Consider the following 18,684-nt stretch of genomic DNA (forward strand, 5'->3'; position numbering starts at 1 on the left):
ACTTATGCGCTAAACTGTCCAGACATCATTTTATTATCCTGTAGCAGTTTTCACTTGTGGTAAAAGGTGTGGTGAGACAAGATGCAGTTGTGACATCTTCCTTTGGTAATTTCTCTGTTCGGCGAGTGGGAAAGAAGGTGATGGCTGAGTAAGGCCGGGGTCACACCATTCTAGATTCTCACAGAGAATCGGGTCGCTGATGCTAATGACACTCTGATCAGTGTCGCCATAGTATGATCAGACTGGTGAGAAGATGGAGAACAACATTTCTCCAGCTTCTCCATCGTGACTCAACAGGAATCACAATGCACTCAGATGTCATCCAAGTGCAGTATAATGTTTTCCATGCAACCATAGACTTAAGTGGGCGAGTGTCTTCCAATTTCAGAGCAAAATCACAGCATGTGATATTTTTCTCAGAGACAGAGTCTGTCATCAGCATTGCACCATTGAATAACATTGGTCCGAGTGCTGTCAGATAAAAAAAATAATCCTCCGATATAAGATCGTGTGACCCTGGCATAATAGTGATGGGGCAGCGAGCGCAAACTGATGGAGGAGGAAAAATGCAGACAGAGTGCGAATACCAAGAAGTCGGCACACAAAAAACACAGTCCTCAAGATCAGATTTTATATTATGTACAGTTGGTTTTATTTTACAATTAAATGTATTAAAATAAATCATGGGATACAAGGCCTTACTGACATTACAGCTAAAGAAGTGTGCACGATTACATAGGAACAGACATGAAAAATGGTTCATTTTCATTTATTCCTTCTTCTTTAGGGCTTCATGGGAAAATGGCAGACTGGATTGTGTAAATTACTTGTAATCTTTGGTAATGTGAACAAGGCCTTATCCAAGATTACAAGTCATCAGAATCTTGCTGTACATATATATATATAGGGACATGCATACCAAGATAGGAATGAGGAGGCCATGTGTATCAGGATTGGGTTAAGGTGACCATATATACCAGGGTAGGGGATATTAAGTAAAAATAGACCACATTTTTTGCTTCAATTTTTTTCCCCTAATTTCCTCCTCTAGAACCAAGGTGCGTCTTATGGTCCGGTGCGTCTTCTGGTCCAAAAAAAAAAAATATGGTAGTTGGCTTCCATGTTACTGGTAGTACATATGGCTATATATATATCTCACTCATTTATTCCAGTTCTGCAGGATCTTCTCAGCTGCATCTAAGGTTTCGTCTCGCTGTAAGAACCAATAAGAAAGGATGATGTTATATAGTGAATGGAATTACTGTGTGTCAGTCAACATCACTCATTTTCATTGATGAGAAAAACTAAAAAGTAAATGCGCTGCTCCATATATTCCAGGAATCATCTCATCGGAGTTAACCCCTTAAGCCCCGAGGGTGGTTTGCACGTTAATGACCGGGCCAATTTTTACAATTCTGACCACTGTCCCTTTATGAGGTTATAACTCTGGAACGCTTCAACGGATCTTGGCGATTCTGACATTGTTTTCTCGTGACATATTGTACTTCATTTTAGTGGTAACATTTATACGATATAACTTGCGTTTATTTGTGAAAAAAATGGAAATTTGGCGAAAATTTAGAAAATTTCGCAATTTTCCAACTTTAAATTTTTATGCCCTTAAATCACAGAGATATGTCACGCAAAATACTTAATAAGTAACATTTCCCACATGTCTACTTTACATCAGCACAATTTTGGAACCAAAATTTTTTTTTGTTGTTAGGGAGTTATAAGGGTTAAAAGTTGACCAGCAATTTCTCATTTTTACAACACCATTTTTTTTTAGGGACCACATCTCATTTGAAGTCATTTTGAGGGGTCTATATGATAGAAAATACCCAAGTGTGACACCATTCTAAAAACTGCACCCCTCAAGGTGCTCAAAACCACATTCAAGAAGTTTATTAACCCTTCAGGGGTTTCACAGGAATTTTTGGAATGTTTAAATAAAAATGAATATTTAACTTTTTTTCACACAAAATTTATTTCAGCTCCAATTTCTTTTATTTTACCACGGGTAACAGGATAAAATGGATGCCAAACGTTGTTGTACAATCTGTACTGAGTACGCTGATACCCCATATGTGGGGGTAAACCACTGTTTGGGCGCATGGCAGAGCTCGGAAGGAAAGGAGCGCCATTTGACTTTTCAATGCAAAATTGACAGGAATTGAGATGGGACGCCATGTTGCGTTTGGAGAGCCCCTCATGTGCCTAAACATTGAAACCCCCCACAAGTGACACCATTTTGGAAAGTAGACACCCTAAGGAACTTATCTAGATGTGTGGTGACCACTTTGACCCACCAATTGCTTCACAGAAGTTTATAATGCAGAGCCGTAAAAATAAAAAATCATATTTTTTCACAAAAATGATCTTTTCGCCCCCAATTTTTTATTTTCCCAAGAGTAAGAGAAGAAATTGGACCTCAAAAATTGTTGTCCAATTTGTCCTGAGTATGCTGATACCCCATATATGGGTGTAAACCATTGTTTGGGCGTATGGCAGAGCTCGGAAGGGAAGGAGCGCCATTTTACTTTTCAATGCAAAATTGACTGGAATTGAGATGAGATGCCATGTTGCGTTTGGAGAGCCCCTGATGTGCCTAAACATTGAAATCCCCACAAGTGACACCATTTTGGAAAGTAGACCCCTTAAGGAAGTTATCTAGAGGTGTGGTGAGCACTTTAACCCAACAAGTGCTTCACAGAAGTTTATAATGCAGAGCCGTAAAAATAAAAAATCATATTTTTTCACAAAAATGATCTTTTCGCCACCAATTTTTTATTTTCCCAAGGGTAAGAGAAGAAATTAGACCACAAAAGTTGTTGTGCAATTTGTCCTGAGTGCGACGATACCCCATATGTGGGGGTAAACGGCTGTTTGGGTGCATGGCAGAGCTCGGAAGGGAAGGAGCGCCATTTGACTTTTCAATGCAAAATTGACTGGAATTAAGATGGGACGCCATGTTGGTTTGGAGAGCCCCTGATGTGCCTAAACATTAAAACCCCCCACAAGTGACACCATTTTGGAAACTAGACCCCCTAAGGAACTTATCTAGATGTGTTTTGAGAGCTTTGAACCTCCAAGTGTTTCACTACAGTTTATAACGCAGAGCCGTTAAAATAAATTTTTTTTTTTTTTCGCAAAAATTATTTTTTAACCCCCAGTTTTGTATTTTCACAAGGGTAACAGAATAAATTGGACGCCAAAAGTTGTTGTCCAATTTGTCCTGAGTACGCTGATACCCAATATGTGGGGGGGAACCACTGTTTGGGCGCATGGCAGAGCTCGGAAGGGAAGGAGCACCATTTGGAATGCAGACTTAGATGGATTGGTCTGCAGGAGTCACGTTGCATTTGCAGAGCCCCTGATGTACCCAAACAGTACAAACCCCCCACAAGTGACCCCATATTAGAAACTAGACCTCCCACTGAACTTATCTAGATGTGTTGTGAAAACTTTGAACCCCCAAGTGTTTCACTACAGTTTACAACGCAGAGCCGTGAAAATAAAAAATCCTTTTTTTTCCCACAAAAATGATTTTTAGCCCCCCAAATTTTTATTTTCCCAAGGATAACAAGAGAACTTGGACCCAAAAAGTTGTTGTCCAATTTGTCTCGAGTACGATGATACCCCATATGTTGGGGTAAACCCCTGTTTGGGCGCACGGGAGAGCTCGGAAGTGAAGGAGCACGGTTTTACTTTTTCAATGCAGAATTGGCTGGAATTGAGATCGGACGCCATGTCGCGTTTGGAGAGCCCCTGATGTGCCTAAACAGAGGAAACCCCCCAATTATAAATGAAACCCTAATCCAAACACATCCCTAACCCTAATCCCAACTGTAACCCTAACCACACCTCTAACCCAGACACACCCCTAACCCTAATCCCAACTGTAACCCTAACCACACACCTAACCCTGACACACCCCTAATTCTAATCCCAACCCTAATCCCAACCGTAAATGTAATCCAAACCCTAGCCCTAACCCGAATGGGAAAATGGAAATAAATACATTTTTTTAATTTTATTATTTTTCCCTAAGGCTAGGTTCACATTGCGTTAGGGAAATCCGTTTAGCGCTAGCGGATTGCGCTAACGCAATGTCTTTTTAGGTGTCGTGTTTAGTGGTCGCGTTAACGTCCCCGCTTTGGAAGATCAGGGATCGGACCTCGGGCGCGCCGCGGACGCTGCAAGCAGCGTCCGAGGCGCGCCACAAAAGAACGGCACCTTGCTAGCGCGAGCCAAAAATGGCACGCCATAGCAATGCGCTACACCCGAAAATCACATTGCTGTCAATGGGTGTGCTAACGGACCCGTTGCACGGCGTTAATTGTGACATTTTCGCCGTGCAACGCGGTCCGTTAGCGTTAACCCATTAACGCAATGTGAACCTAGCCTAACTAAGGGGGTGATGAAGGGGGGTTTGATTTACTTTTATAGCGTTTTTTATATCGGATTTTTATGATTGGCAGCTGTCACACACTAAAAGACGCTTTTTATAGCAAAAAAGTTTTTGCGTCTCCACATTTTGAGACCTATAATTTTTCCATATTTTGGTCCACAGAGTCATGTGAGGTCTTGTTTTTTGCGGGACGAGTTGACGTTTTTATCGGTTACATTTTCGGACACGTGACAGTTTTTGATCGCTTTTTATTCCGATTTTTTGTGAGGCAGAATGACCAAAAACCAGCTATTCATGAATTTCTTTTGGGGGAGGCATTTATACCGTTCCGCGTTTGGTAAAATTGATAAAGCAGTTTTATTCTTCGGGTCAGTACGATTACAGCGATACCTAATTTATATCATTTTTTTTATGTTTTGGCGCTTTTCTAATATATAATTGCCTAGAATACTACTTCCTGCAATTTGTGCCAACTTCCTGTCTGGAGCTAATGTCCGGAGCTAATGTCCGGAGCTAATGTCCGGAGATAAGTGACGTCAACAGTGTCCAGTGTCTGATTGGTTGCCGCCTGCTGCGAGCGACCAATCAGAAACGTGCCATACTGTGACACACTCCGCCCGCCATTTTGGTGTGATTTTTGAATTTTTTACCTCACAGCAAGTTTCTACTGCGTGGAGGCGGGCCCAGTGATGTTGCTCTTCAAGCTCCTGCCGAATTTCGTCAAAAAAATGATAATACCATTTACCAAAACTATATATATTTAGTTGTGAAGTGGTTCAGTGACATTTTCACACCAATTTTGAACTTTTGTTTGGTGTTTTCTCCATATACTGCCTATTATTTTTGTTCTTTCTTACTATTATTTATTAATTGTATTATTCTTACATTTGAATAAATAAAGTATATATGGATTCTAGACTCCCGATTCTTTAGAATCGGGCTGCCATCTAGTATACGATAAAAGCTATTTTATAGAAAAAATAATTATTTTGGCATCACTTTATTCTGAGCACTATAACTGTTTTATTTTTTTGGTTATGATGCTATATGGCGGCTCATTTTTTGAGGGACAAGATGACGCTTTCAGCGGTACCATGCTTATTTATATCTGTCTTTTTGATCGCGTGTTATTCCACTTTTTGTTCAGCGTTATGATAATAAAGCGTTGTTTTTTTGGCTCGTTTTTTTTTTTTTTTTCTTACGGTGTTCACTGAAGGGGTTAACTAGTGGGCCAGTTTTATAGGTCGGGTCGTTACGGACGCGGCGATACTAAATATGTGTACTTTTATTGTTTTTTTTTTTAGATAAAGAAATGTATTTATGGGAATAATATTTTTTTTTTTTTTTCTTCTTTAATTTAGGAATTTTTTTTTTTTTCTTTTTTTTTTTTTTTTACACGTGGAAATTTTTTTTCCTACTTTTTCACTTTGTCCCAGGGGGGGACATCACAGATCACCGATCTGACAGTGTGCACAGCACTCTATCAGATCGGTGATCTGACATACAGCCGGGCAGGATTAGAGCTGCAGCCTGATCCTGACCCGGAAGTGCTCCCTGCAGGACCCGGATGCAGCCCGGCGGCCATTTGGGATCCGGGGACTGCAGGGAGAAGACGCTCGGTACACGGTGAGTACATCACCGTGTACCGATCGTCTCAGGGAAGCACGCAGGGAGCCCCCTCCCTGCGCGATGCTTCCCTGCACCGCCGGCACATCGCGATCATCCGTGACCGCTCCTGGCACATAGTGCCGGATGTCAGCTGCGATAGCCAGCTGACACCCGGCCGCGATCGGCCGCGCTCCCCCCGTGAGCGCGGCCGATCGCATATGACGTACTATCCCGTCCCTGGGAATTAAGTCCCAGGTCACCTGGACGGGATAGTACGTCTTATGGGATTAAGGGGTTAAAGGGGTTTTCCCATAAAGTATTCTATAATCAATAGATCTTGGAATAATAATAATTTCCATAATTGGATGTGTTTAAATAAAATGTACCATTGGAGTGGAATGCAGCGAATATTCATTTCTCTTAAGTAGCGGCACATGTGACTGCTGGCAGCTGCAGCTGACACTGCTGGCTATTAAAGAGCAATGAATACTCACTGCTGCCCATGCACACAGTCCCAGCGTGTAGAGCAGTGAGTATTCTGGCAGCTGCCCTTCGGCTTACAAGCAGCGCATGACGTCCCTGCCATGCGCTGCTTACAAGCATAAAGCAGCTGCTGGCGTCGGAAAAAGATGCTGCGAGGGAGTGCCAGGAAGGTAAGTGTAATGGTTTGATTTTTTTTTTTTATGTTTTCTGATGGGGCCATGCATACCATGATGGGGGTGGGGCCCTGCATACCAGGATAGGGATGACGCCATCCATACTAGAACGAGGTGGGGGCCCTGCATACCAGAATAGGGGTGAGGGTGACAATTGCTGCTAGAATAGGGATGAGGGGGGTGACGCCTACGAGCCTAGAGATAAGGGGGACATGCATACCAGGGTAGATATGAGGGGGGACATGCATACCAGGATAGGAATGAGGGGGCCATGTGTATCAGGATTGGGTTAAGGTGACCATATATACCAGGGTAGGGGATATTAAGTAAAGAATGGACCACATTTTTTGCTTCAATTTTTTTTCCCTAATTTCCTCATCTAGAATCTAGGTGCGTCTTATGGTCCGGTGCGTCTTATGGTCCAAAAAATATGGAAGTGGCTTCCATGTTACTGGTAGTACAAAGGCTCTGGAAAAGAAAAATGGCTCCTCGCCCCCAAAAGAAATCTAGCAAATTCTGCACTCCCAAATCCAAATACCCCTCTCCCTTTTGAGCTCCACACTGTGCCTAAGCTACATTTAGCGCCCACATGTTTGCCATTTCTGTAGCGATGAGAGATGTTCATTTTTTTCCTTCCACATTCCAAAAATTCCTGTGAAACACCTGATGGGTTAATAAACTTCTTGACTGTGGTTTTGAGCACCTCGAGAGGTGCAGTTTTTAGAATAGTGTCACTTTTTGGTATTTTATGTCATATAGACCCTTCAAAGTCACTTCAAATATAATGTGGTTAGAAAAAAAATGGGTTTGTAAATTTTCTTGAAAAAAAAAAAAAGAAATCGCTGGTCAACTTTTCACCCTTACAACTTTCTAACAAAAAAAAAAGTTTAAAAAATGTTGGCGATGTGAAGTAGACATGTGGGAAATGTTATTTATTAACTATTTCGTGTGACATGACTCTCTGATTTAAGGGCATAAAAATTCAAAGTTTGAAAACTGAAAAAGTTTCTACATTTTTGCCAAATTTTTGTTTTTTTTCCACAAATAAACGCAAGACAAATCGAATAAGTGTTACCGCTGTCATGTAAAAAAAAAAACTATCTCATAAAGTGACACTGGTCAGAATTGTATAATTTGGTCATGAAGGTGCAGACAGGCTTGGGGGGTTAAGGCTAGGCTCACACAGCTATGCTTCCTGTGTGCCGAGTGCGCATCTTCTGACTAGCGCTATGCCAGGAGACCCATAGTCAGTCTGGGGATTGCGTTCCCTATCGGTAGTGAAACACGGACTTGTGACTGCAGCTTTGGGCGATGTCTCAGGCCAGTGTCACATGTTACCTTTCTTTTTAATAAGCTATAAATGTCCCGTGTTATTTCCCAGTGTGCTGGACCCATTTCTGGTCCATGTGTCCACTTTTCTTCATTAAAAGAAATCTACATATTTTGTATACACACGCGTTCAGTGGGCCTTCCTATTCACTGACTGACAGCCATCTCTGCATACACGGTCATACAGCGAAGACTATCATCCACCAACTAGGACCGCCCACTGGACTCCTATACATTTCAATGAATAAAATGCAAGTTCTACTGAAAAGTTTCCCATAAAAATGTTTCTCCATCTGATCAGCTCCTCCTGCTCTATAACATCCTGTCTGGAGGTAGGATACCATTTTCAACAGGTTAGGTCTAGTGTGAGCGAATATACTCGTTACTCGAGATTTAACGAGCATGTTCGGGGGTCCTCCAAGTATTTTTAGTGCTCAGAGATTTAGTTTTCCTCACCTCAGTTGAATGATTTACATGTCTTAGCCAGGCTGAGTACATGTGGGGATTCCCTAGCAACCAGGCAACCCCCACATGTACTTATGATGGCTAACAGATGTAAATCATTCAGCTGCGGCAAGAAACGAAATCTCCGAGCACTAAAAAATATTCGGAGGACCCCCGAGCGTGCTCAGGAAATCTCGAGTAACGAGTATATTCGCTCATCTCTAGTTAGGTCCCCTTTAAACTGTAAAATATGAGAGCACATGGATGCCATCTGTGTGCGGTCCGGTCTGTTTTTCAGGGGGCCATTGACATCGGTGTGTTTGCTCCATATTATGAACCAAAGTAGGACGTGTCTTCATACATTTACTTTTTTTTTGCAGACAAAAGGCACATTGATCGTAATGGGTCTATGATCTGTCTGCAAAAATAACGGATCCACACATGTTTTAGAAAAATCGATGTGTGAACCAGCTCTTAGCTGGTCTGATCCCCGCTTGTAAGGAACAAGGATAGCGGCAGCCTGTAGGGTTTTTACCTGGGATTAATCAAAGGATGTCTATAATTGTCTCCATTAGTGAGTGTGCTCGGATAAGAGGTTATCAGAGCATGCTCGGGGGCTATCCTCGGCGTCGCAGTAGGTCGTGACCAGAGAAGAGTGAACCCAGAGTCGCCAACTCGTATATAGTTAAATAAATAGGGCAGCACACTGCAGCGCCAAAACATGCAAACTTGAAAACACGAAATTTAAACTGCATTACTGCACTAGAAATATGAAAAATGAGAGCTTTTAGCGCATAAAAATGGCCAATTTTATGTGTACCTCGTAGCCACTTTACGGCATCTCTCTTATACGAGGTCCTACTCTAAACCTACCTCGCTGAGAATAAACATCTCCATCTGAATGGGTACATGTAAAAACCTCTTCTTGGACTCAAATTCTCTCTCTATGTGGAGGGGTATTGGACCTACTATAATTAAAACACCTGAAGCTAGGAGGCGGGGAGTGCACGATCAGAAGGCTAGAGAATACATTTCAAAAACCTGACCTGCACATCCAAACATAGACTGAGTGTGAACAGGTGCTGAACCCAGAGTCGCCAACTCGTATATAGTTAAATAAATAGGGCAGCACACTGCAGCGCCAAAACATGCAAACTTGAAAACACGAAATTTAAACTGCATTACTGCACTAGAAATATGAAAAATGAGAGCTTTTAGCGCATTCTTTTGAAATGTATTCTCTAGCCTTCTGATCGTGCACTCCGCCCCCTAGCTTCAGGTGTTTTAATTATAGTAGGTCCAATACCCCTCCACAGTGAGAGAGAATTTGAGTCCAAGAAGAGGTTTTTGCATGTACCCATTCAGATGGAGACGTTTATTCTCAGTGAGGTAGGTCAAGCGTAGGACCTCGTATAAGAGAGATGCCGTAAAGTGGCTACGAGGTACACATAAAATTGGCCATTTTTATGCGCTAAAAGCTCTCATTTTTCATATTTCTAGTGCAGTAATGCAGTTTAAATTTCGTGTTTTCAAGTTTGCATGTTTTGGCGCTGCAGTGTGCTGCCCTATTTATTTAACAGAGAAGAGTGAATCGATTGTCCATGTCAGTAATCGGTGTCCGCTGGACGGGAAGCGTGCGATTCTGGTTACTTCCCGGCATTTGCAGCTCCTCTTTAGATTAGCCGGGCCAGTGCGATGTTGTATCAGAGCCAGGACTGCTGAGAGGTTATAGCCGCCCATCCAACGGCCATAGATTACCCAGCTGGCAAATAGCCCAGCCTCCTCGGACTCAGAAACCCCCATTACTATTCTCACAGTGCCGCCATGTAACCCTAGCCTCAAACTGTGCACAAATGTTTTAGTCGAAGGTTTTCGTTTTTTAGTTTTTTTAACATTAGCAGTAAATGAGTAAAGTCTCGTCTTACCTTGATAAAACAAAATCGTATAAATTTTTCAAATTGGTCCTTCGTTTCTGGTCCACAAAAGGCTGTTATTGGGATAGCGGACAGTTTCTAAAAAAAAATTGCATACGAGTAAAATGTATGTTTCGACCTTAATGATAAAGTGTGTTTTTTTATGTTGCATTTGTGGAGCGGTACTTTAACTGTAATTCCCCTGCCCCCCGTCTTCATCGTTTACCAGTGTCGCTCCTGTCGATCTGCGGTGAAAAGTGACCTGCCAGTAGCTCCAGTGCTGGGTAGAGGTCACTTTTCAACACATCTCTATGACCGCGTTGTTCTGAATCTCATAGACTTGCATTGCGCTCTTGTGATGTAGCCTTCTGACTTTCGGCCAGTCAAACTGTGCTTACAAGATGGCGCTGCTGGACCGGAGCGGTGCTGAAAAACTGTGGAGATGCCAGAGAGTGAGTATATGATCGGGGCAGGGAACTTACATTTAAAGCACCACGGACCGAAGCGGTGCTGAAAAACTGTGGAGACACCAGAGAGTGAGTATATGATCAGGGCAGGGAACTTACATTTAAAGCACCACGGACCGAAGCGGTGCTGAAAAACTGTGGAGACACCAGAGAGTGAGTATATGATCAGGGCAGGGAACTTACATTTAAAGCACCACGGACCGAAGCAGTGCTGAAAAACTGTGGAGACACCAGAGTAAGTATATGATCAGGGCAGGGAACTTACATTTAAAGCACCACGGACCGAAGCGGTGCTGAAAAACTGTGGAGACGCCAGAGTGAGTATATGATCAGGGCAGGGAACTTACATTTAAAGCACCACGGACCGAAGCAGTGCTGAAAAACTGTGGAGACGCCAGAGTGAGTATATGATCAGGGCAGGGAACTTACATTTAAAGCACCACGGACCGGAGCGGTGCTGAAAAACTGTGGAGACGCCAGAGTGAGTATATGATCAGGGCAGGGAACTTACATTTAAAGCACCACGGACCGGAGCGGTGCTGAAAAACTGTGGAGACACCAGAGTGAGTATATGATCAGGGCAGGGAACTTACATTTAAAGCACCACGGACCGAAGCGGTGCTGAAAAACTGTGGAGACACCAGAGTGAGTATATGATCAGGGCAGGGAACTTACATTTAAAGCACCACGGACCGGAGCGGTGCTGAAAAACTGTGGAGACACCAGAGTGAGTATATGATCAGGGCAGGGAACTTACATTTAAAGCACCACGGACCGGAGCGGTGCTGAAAAACTGTGGAGACACCAGAGTGAGTATATGATCAGGGCAGGGAACTTACATTTAAAGCACCACGGACCGAAGCGGTGCTGAAAAACTGTGGAGACGCCAGAGAGTGAGTATATGATCAAGGCAGGGAACTTACATTTAAAGCACCACTCCAGCGCTGGGGGGGAAAAAAACCCAGTTGGAGTGGCGCTTTAAAAAGAATACCTGTCGTTTCAACTTTTATTTCATAAAGCAATAGGACAACATGAAGATAAGCAACTTTGGAATCTATTTTATCAGGAAAACCTGCTTTGCGTTACTTGTGCATTTTCAAAGTTCTCAATTCATGGGGAAAAAAAAATCTGTCTTCAGTGAAAAAAAATTACAATGATGGTTTCTCTTTAAAGCCGGGTATAAAATCATTAAGCTATTGTAAGGCTATGTGCACACGTCAGGATTTTCTAGCAGAAATTTTCCTGACAAAAACCGGACATTTCTGCCAGAAATCCGCATGCGTTTTTTTTTCGCGTTTTTGGTGCGTTTTTTCCCAAATGCATAGAATAGAGGGAAAAACGCAGAAAATCCACAAAATTAATGAACATGCTGCTTTTTTTTTTTACCGCAATGCTTTTTTTTTTTTTTTTTTTTTGCGGAAAAAAAACGCATCATGTGCACAAAAATTGCAGAATGCATTCTAAATGATAGGATGCATATGTCTGCAGTTTGTAATGCGTTTTTATCGCGAAAAAACGCGAAAAAAACCTGAACATACCCTAAGACACACTTAAAGGCAGAGTGAATGGGAAATGCCACAAAGAACTGAAACTTTAGACGTCATCTGCAGTGACCGACTTGGAACAGAGACGTAAATCTCGCGGGCCCCACTTCCTCCCTAAAAATGACAGCACCTGCAGGATCCTGCCATGTCTGATGTGCGCAGGCCACAACAAAGAGATGCTAACACCCCACTTCTTGCAGGCAGAACATGCTGGCTGGTGTCAGTGGCTGTACATGTGGAGCACAGCCGATGCAGGGATGGGTAAGGGCTAATCGTGCATAGCTCTTGGATCCCCATCTATCAGAAGAATCGAGGTCTCCGGACCCCCTTGTGGCACTCCAATAATGAGCAGAAAAGATGAATGCAGCATTTGGCTGTCTGCACTGGAACTTTATGAGAGGCCCGTGCATGCATGGCTTCCTCCTTCCTGGAGAGCGAATACTCGGGAACAAGAGTCCCATTTTGTCAACAGGTGTCAAACCTGAAGGTTGAACCCAGCACCGATTTATGGCACCTACTTCTGATATGCCATAAATGTCTCAGATGGTAATATACCTTTAAAGGGAATCTGTCGGTGTGATCAAGCCTCCTAAGCAGTCTATATGAGCATGTAGATCATAGAAAGTCAAATAAAATGATACCTTAATATCTGTGATCCGATGTCTTATTCCAGAGAAATCCACAATTTTTCTTAATATGTAAATGAGCTATTCAGATCTATAGGCCGGACCTATATCTCCTTGAGAATCTGCCTCCAGAGCTTGTTATAAATGAAAGGTGGACATTACCAGTGTGAGACATGTAGCTCATGAGCACAGACTGTCAGTCATTACATGTCTCACACTGCTAATGTCCCCTATAATTTAAAATAAACCCTGTAGGCAGATTCTCAAGGAGATATAGGTCTGGCCCATAGATCTGAACAGCTCATTTATATATTAGGAACAACATGGGTTTCTCTGGAATAAGACATCAGATATCAAGGTATCATTTTATTCAACTTTCTATGACCTGTGTATCCATGTAAACAACTTGAGGATTGATCCTACTGATAAAATCTCTTTAAAGTGAATGTCAGCAGGTTTTGCTATGCAATCTGAGAAAAGCATGAGATAGAGCCTGAGAAACTGATTTCAGGGATGTGTCAACTATTAGGTGGCGTGCTGTTTCAGTACAATGAGAGTTTTATCAGCAGGAGATCATCACTGCCAGGATTGTCATGACTGCTGCACCCAGTAAACTAAAACATCCCTGGAATCAGGGTCTCTTTTCCTACATTATGGTGGTCTCACATGAGGTAGTAAATAACTGCTGACAGATTCCCTTTTGAGCTTAATTCAATAATTTTACCATGTGACTATTGGCACCCGTGATACAATACAATCACACAACGACTGTTTGTTTCTGCTCACCTTTGTTTTTATCATCCACTTAATAAATTTGTAATCATAAGCTTCATCACTCTTGAAATTGGAAAGGTCCACACCTTGAACAAGTCACAAAATAAAGAATAATGGAGATATAATATCTGTCCTCAATGTATTTAACAAAATAAACTTGTTAAATCCCCCGATCTGTGGATCAGATCTTCCTCCAGTTATAACAGCCCTAGATAATAGGGTCCTACCAGTATAGCCCCAGGTGAGAGGGTCCTACCAGTATAGCCCCAGGTGAGAGGGTCCTACCAGTATAGCCCCCGGTAATAGGGTCCTACCAACATAGCCCCAGGTAATAGGATCTTACCAGTATAGCCCCAGGTAATGGGGTCCTACCAGTATAGCCCCAGGTAATAAGGTCTTACCAGTATAGCCTCCGGTAATAGGGTCCTACCAGCATAGCCCCAGGTAATGGGGTCCTACCAGTATAGCCCCAGGTAATGGGGTCCTACCAGTATAGCCCCAGGTAATAGGGTCCTACCAGTATAGCCCCAGGTAATGGGGTCTTACCAGTATAGCCCCAGGTAATAGGGTCTTACCAGTATAGCCCCAGGTAATGGGGTCCTACCAGTATAGCCCCAGGTAATAGGGTCCTACCAGTATAGCCCCAGGTAATGGGGTCCTACCAGCATAGCCCCAGGTAATAGGGTCCTACCAGCATAGCCCCAGGTAATAGGGTCTTACCAGCATAGCCCCAGGTAATAGGGTCCCACCAGTATAGCCCCAGGTAATAGGGTCCTACCAGCATAGCCCCAGGTAATAGGGTCCTACCAGTATAGCCCCAGGTAATGGGGTCCTACCAGTATAGCCCCAGGTAATAGGGTCCTACCAGTATAGGCCCAGGTAATAGGATCCTACCAGTATAGCCCCAGGTAATAGGGTCCTACCAGCATAGCCCCAGGTAATAGGGTCCTACCAGTATATGCCCAGATGAGAGGGTCCTACCAGTATAGCCCCAGGTAAGAGGGTCCTACCAGTATAGCCCCAGGTGAGAAGGTCCTACCAGTATATCCCCAGGTAATGGGGTCCTAACACTATAGCCCCAGGCAAGGAGGTCCTACCAGTATAGCCCCAGGTGAGAGGGTCCTACCAGTATATCCCCCGGTGAGAGGGTCCTACCAGTATAGCCCCAGGTGAGAGGGTCCTAACAGAAGGAGCCTACAAGTAGCCGTTTTATTTACAGCAGTGCAAAGATTTCAGAGGAACCAAATGAAGTCCTCTAGGTTGCGGCAAATAATAATGCAGTGGATTTATGGAAAATTCACCCAAAAATGTTCAAACTTATTGGATTTACTGCATTTCCTTTGCAGAAACACAATAAAAACACACATGCATTCTTTAACAGTGGATTTTTCACATCTTGCTCAAATCTATAGGAAAAATCTGTAAATAAAGAGCATAATTGCTGCAAGAAAAATGGATTAATTGTACACAATTAAAAAAATTTCTGGAGCGGTAAGACGCAGCATATTTACTACATGAAAATTTGCAGGATAATCCAAGAAAAAAAACAAAATGAGCATTTAACCTACAGCAAGTAAATAATAAAAGTAGTGCCCCATTCAAAATAAAACAATAAAAAAAACCCAAACATACACATATTTGGTATCACCGCGTTCAGAATCGCCCGATCTATCAATGAAAAAAAGGATTAACCAGATTGCTTAATGGCGTAGTGAGAAAGAAATTCAAACCACCATAATTTCTTTTTTTTTGGTTGCCGCGAAATTGCATTAAAATGCAATAACGGGTGATCAAAAGATCATATCTGCACCACAATGATATCAATAAAAACGTCAGCTCGGCACCCAAAACGTAAGCCCTCACCCGACCCGAGATCACGGAAAATAGAGATGCTACGGGTCGCGAAAAATTACACTTTTTTTCTTTTTTAGCAAAGTTTGTAATTTTTTTTTTACCACATATATAAAAAATAACCTAGTGATGTTAGGGGTCTATGAACTTGTAATGACCTGGAGAATCACACTGGTAGGTCAGTTTTAGCATTTAGTGAACTTGGCAAAAAAGCCAAACAAAAAAACAAGTGTGGGAGTGCACTTTTTTTGCAATTTCACCGCACTTGGACTTTTTTTCCCCGTTTTCTAGCACACGACATGGTAAAACCAATGGTGTTGTTCAAAAGTACAACTCGTCCCGCAAAAAAATAAGCCCTCACATGGCCATATTGACGGATAAATAAAAAAAAAAAAAAAGTTATGGCTCTGGGAAGGAGGGAAGCGAAAAACGAAAACGCAAAACCGAAAAAAGCTCCGGGGGTTAAAATGAACTTTGTTTGTGGGAAAACTCCTTTAAAGGGACATTTCAGTCAAACCCCTTTACCACCTATCCACTGGAATCAAAGTGACCTAAGAGCCCCTTTAATCATCAAAACAGAGGACTTCATCAGCAGCCAGCAGTTTGCAGTGAGCGATGGTGAGGCACACATCCGGCCACGCACAGCATAGGACACCGGTAACATTTTGGGGTGATCGTTTGGGTTCCCCTGTAGATGTTTATATATAGCGGAAAGCATTGGTTACCCAGTCCAGAAACATCAGCAACCATGAAATATCCTCCTTCTGGGATGACGGGCTTGAGCCTGGCTGCCTGAAGCAATCCAGCCATTCGGTCACGTTTCCCTTCCAGCTCCCTGGGTAGTGCCGAGAAGTAGCACTCCGGCTCATCCATCCTTTTCAAGTCCTTGAACAGAGCATGTGCCAAGGCTTCCTAAAGGGACACGGATGGACACGAATCCCCTCAGTAAAGAAAACTTGAAATAAACGTCTATTTCTCTATTTTACACATTCTTATAGGACAGCTAAAAACATTTTAAATTGCTTTCCCCAGAAATAAAACAGATTTTTTTTTCCAACAGAGGTGGGGCTGGGAACAGCATCTAGGACTGGTGGTGTCTTTCTTTTTTTTTTTAAGTTTTGTTATTATTTCTTAGTTTTTAATTTTACGGACCCCCATAATGCTTTAAAAGACCTTTAGTGGGGTGTGGGCATTTTTACGTAATTAATGCATTATTTTTATTGCGGTTTTTCCCTTTAAGTTCAGGCTGGTATATTAGTGCCAGTTCTGGTGCAGCCAAGACAGCCAAATAATCATAATGAGATAGGAACGCAATGCAAGGACTGTTTGGCGGCTCTCGCAACCCAAGTGTGACAGCTGCATAGAAATACATGAAACGGTCATGTTCAGGTGAGAAGAGCCGCCGGCCAGTCCAAGCATCGCGTTCTGATCTCGTTTTGATTCATATGGCCGTCTGACTGTGCCCTTATAGTGAAAATTCAGCATCCTTTCTGCATAGAGGTCTCCTAGGACCCAGCGATCACATTATCATTAGGTCTGGAGGGAGAAGCGCTGACAGGAAGGCAGACGTGATAATAAATCATCTCTTCCTTCTCTATGGGTAGTGCCGTTGTATCTGACAGCCAGCTCCCCACCCCACAGCTGTACAATCTCGTGTCAAGCAGCTTCCTTACTTTGCACTGACGTTTTAAAATGTCAGTGCAGAGTAAAGTGCGGACCACCTGGATGTTTAATGTCTTTGGACAGCACAGAACTGACTAACACCACCATAGAAATAATAGCTACCTGTAGTGGAGTAGGACAAGTATACAGAGTGTTCTGCTGGACCGTCTGCAAATGTTTGATGAGATGTGCAGGGCCAATGGACCAACCAAGCTGGAAGAAATAATTATTCAAATGTCCTCTACATTTTCATCAAAACTTATAAAAAAAAAAAAAAAACACACCGAAAATGCTAAAAATATAATTTCTCCCTTAATCTTTACATTCCCTTTTCCATAGAGACATTTATAAAGGAATCTTCCCCATATCACAGCCCTTCCTGTCCTGTGTGTGGCTGTGAGACAACTGACTGCAGCCTCCCTGCTGTGTCCTGTGCGCACTAGGATAAAATATTCCCAAGCTGAATCCCTTAACCAAGCGATGGGGCTTTAGCCGGGCACCGCCGAAAAGTAAACTGCTCATCAGGTTAACCATTTTGTTCTATGCAGGATTTGTACAAGACTGACTGATCGTTCCACTAATGTCTATGTGCAACCTGAAGCAGGACGCCTACAGTTAACATGAGCTTTTCTCTTCCCACTTTGGCTTACTGGATTTATATCAGAATTTATTCTCAGAATTTATAATTTGTGGTCTAAAGGATTAAAATAAAAATAACATTGACTTATACAGAAAACAAGAATGTATTCTTCCAATCCTTACCTTCCACCCTGTTACACTGTAGGCCTTCCCTGCGCTTCCAATGGTTATTGTTCTATCCCACATACCTGGCAACAGTGCTAAAAAATAATGTAAAAAACATCTACTAATCATACAAAATAAAGTCCACACAGGATGTGCACTGAAAGGTACTTACACATTCACAAAATACACAGGGCTGTACATGGATACATTAAAAAAAGCTCCTCTGTGCTCCTTAAAAAGGCTCATCTGTGCTGAACTATGATCATCAGCTGAGAAACGAGTGAAAAGGAACCTGTCAGCAAGTTTTTTCTATTGAATCTGAGAGCATAATGTAGGGGCAGAGAGCCTGATTCCAAGGATGTGACACTTATTAGAATGGGCGTTGTATTTTCAATAGAATCTGTGTTTTATTAGCAGGAGATTATCACTACCTGACTAGGCCTCACGTGCCTGGCAATCCGGCTAATCTGTGTAACCCCGCCCCATCACTGATTAGCAGCTTGCTGACACAGCGGCCAATAAGGAGTGTGGGCGGGGTTATGCAGAGCTCCGACTTCTGTCTGTTCTAGCAGTGCTCAGAATCCCTGTTTTATCAAAACTGCACCAAAGCAGCCGAGAAAGTGATGCATCCCTGGAATCAGGCTTTCTTGCCCTG

At 42.7% G+C, this 18,684-nt stretch overlaps 1 protein-coding gene across 6 annotated transcripts in view; it reads right to left on the bottom strand.

The window, feature by feature from the left end:
* Positions 1 to 623: 623 nt before the first annotated feature.
* KYAT3 (kynurenine aminotransferase 3) overlaps positions 624 to 18,684 on the bottom strand; it is a 47,204-nt gene continuing 29,143 nt past the window's right edge. For 2 of the 6 annotated variants that reach the window (XM_069737528.1, XM_069737526.1), the window contains 6 exons: positions 18,048 to 18,124; positions 17,409 to 17,498; positions 16,349 to 16,535; positions 13,785 to 13,858; positions 10,374 to 10,460; positions 624 to 1,213 (listed from right to left, as the gene is read on the bottom strand). In XM_069737528.1, the coding sequence (XP_069593629.1) occupies positions 1,160 to 1,213; positions 10,374 to 10,460; positions 13,785 to 13,858; positions 16,349 to 16,535; positions 17,409 to 17,498; positions 18,048 to 18,124 (569 nt within the window). In that variant the 3' untranslated portion in view covers positions 624 to 1,159. The remainder of the gene's footprint in view (positions 1,214 to 10,373; positions 10,461 to 13,784; positions 13,859 to 16,348; positions 16,536 to 17,408; positions 17,499 to 18,047; positions 18,125 to 18,684) is intronic. The other 4 variants (XM_069737531.1, XM_069737527.1, XM_069737532.1 and 1 more) reach the window with 2 other exon arrangements.

This window comes from Ranitomeya imitator, chromosome 8, assembly GCF_032444005.1.
Source record: "Ranitomeya imitator isolate aRanImi1 chromosome 8, aRanImi1.pri, whole genome shotgun sequence".
NCBI classification, from domain to species: domain Eukaryota; kingdom Metazoa; phylum Chordata; class Amphibia; order Anura; family Dendrobatidae; genus Ranitomeya; species Ranitomeya imitator.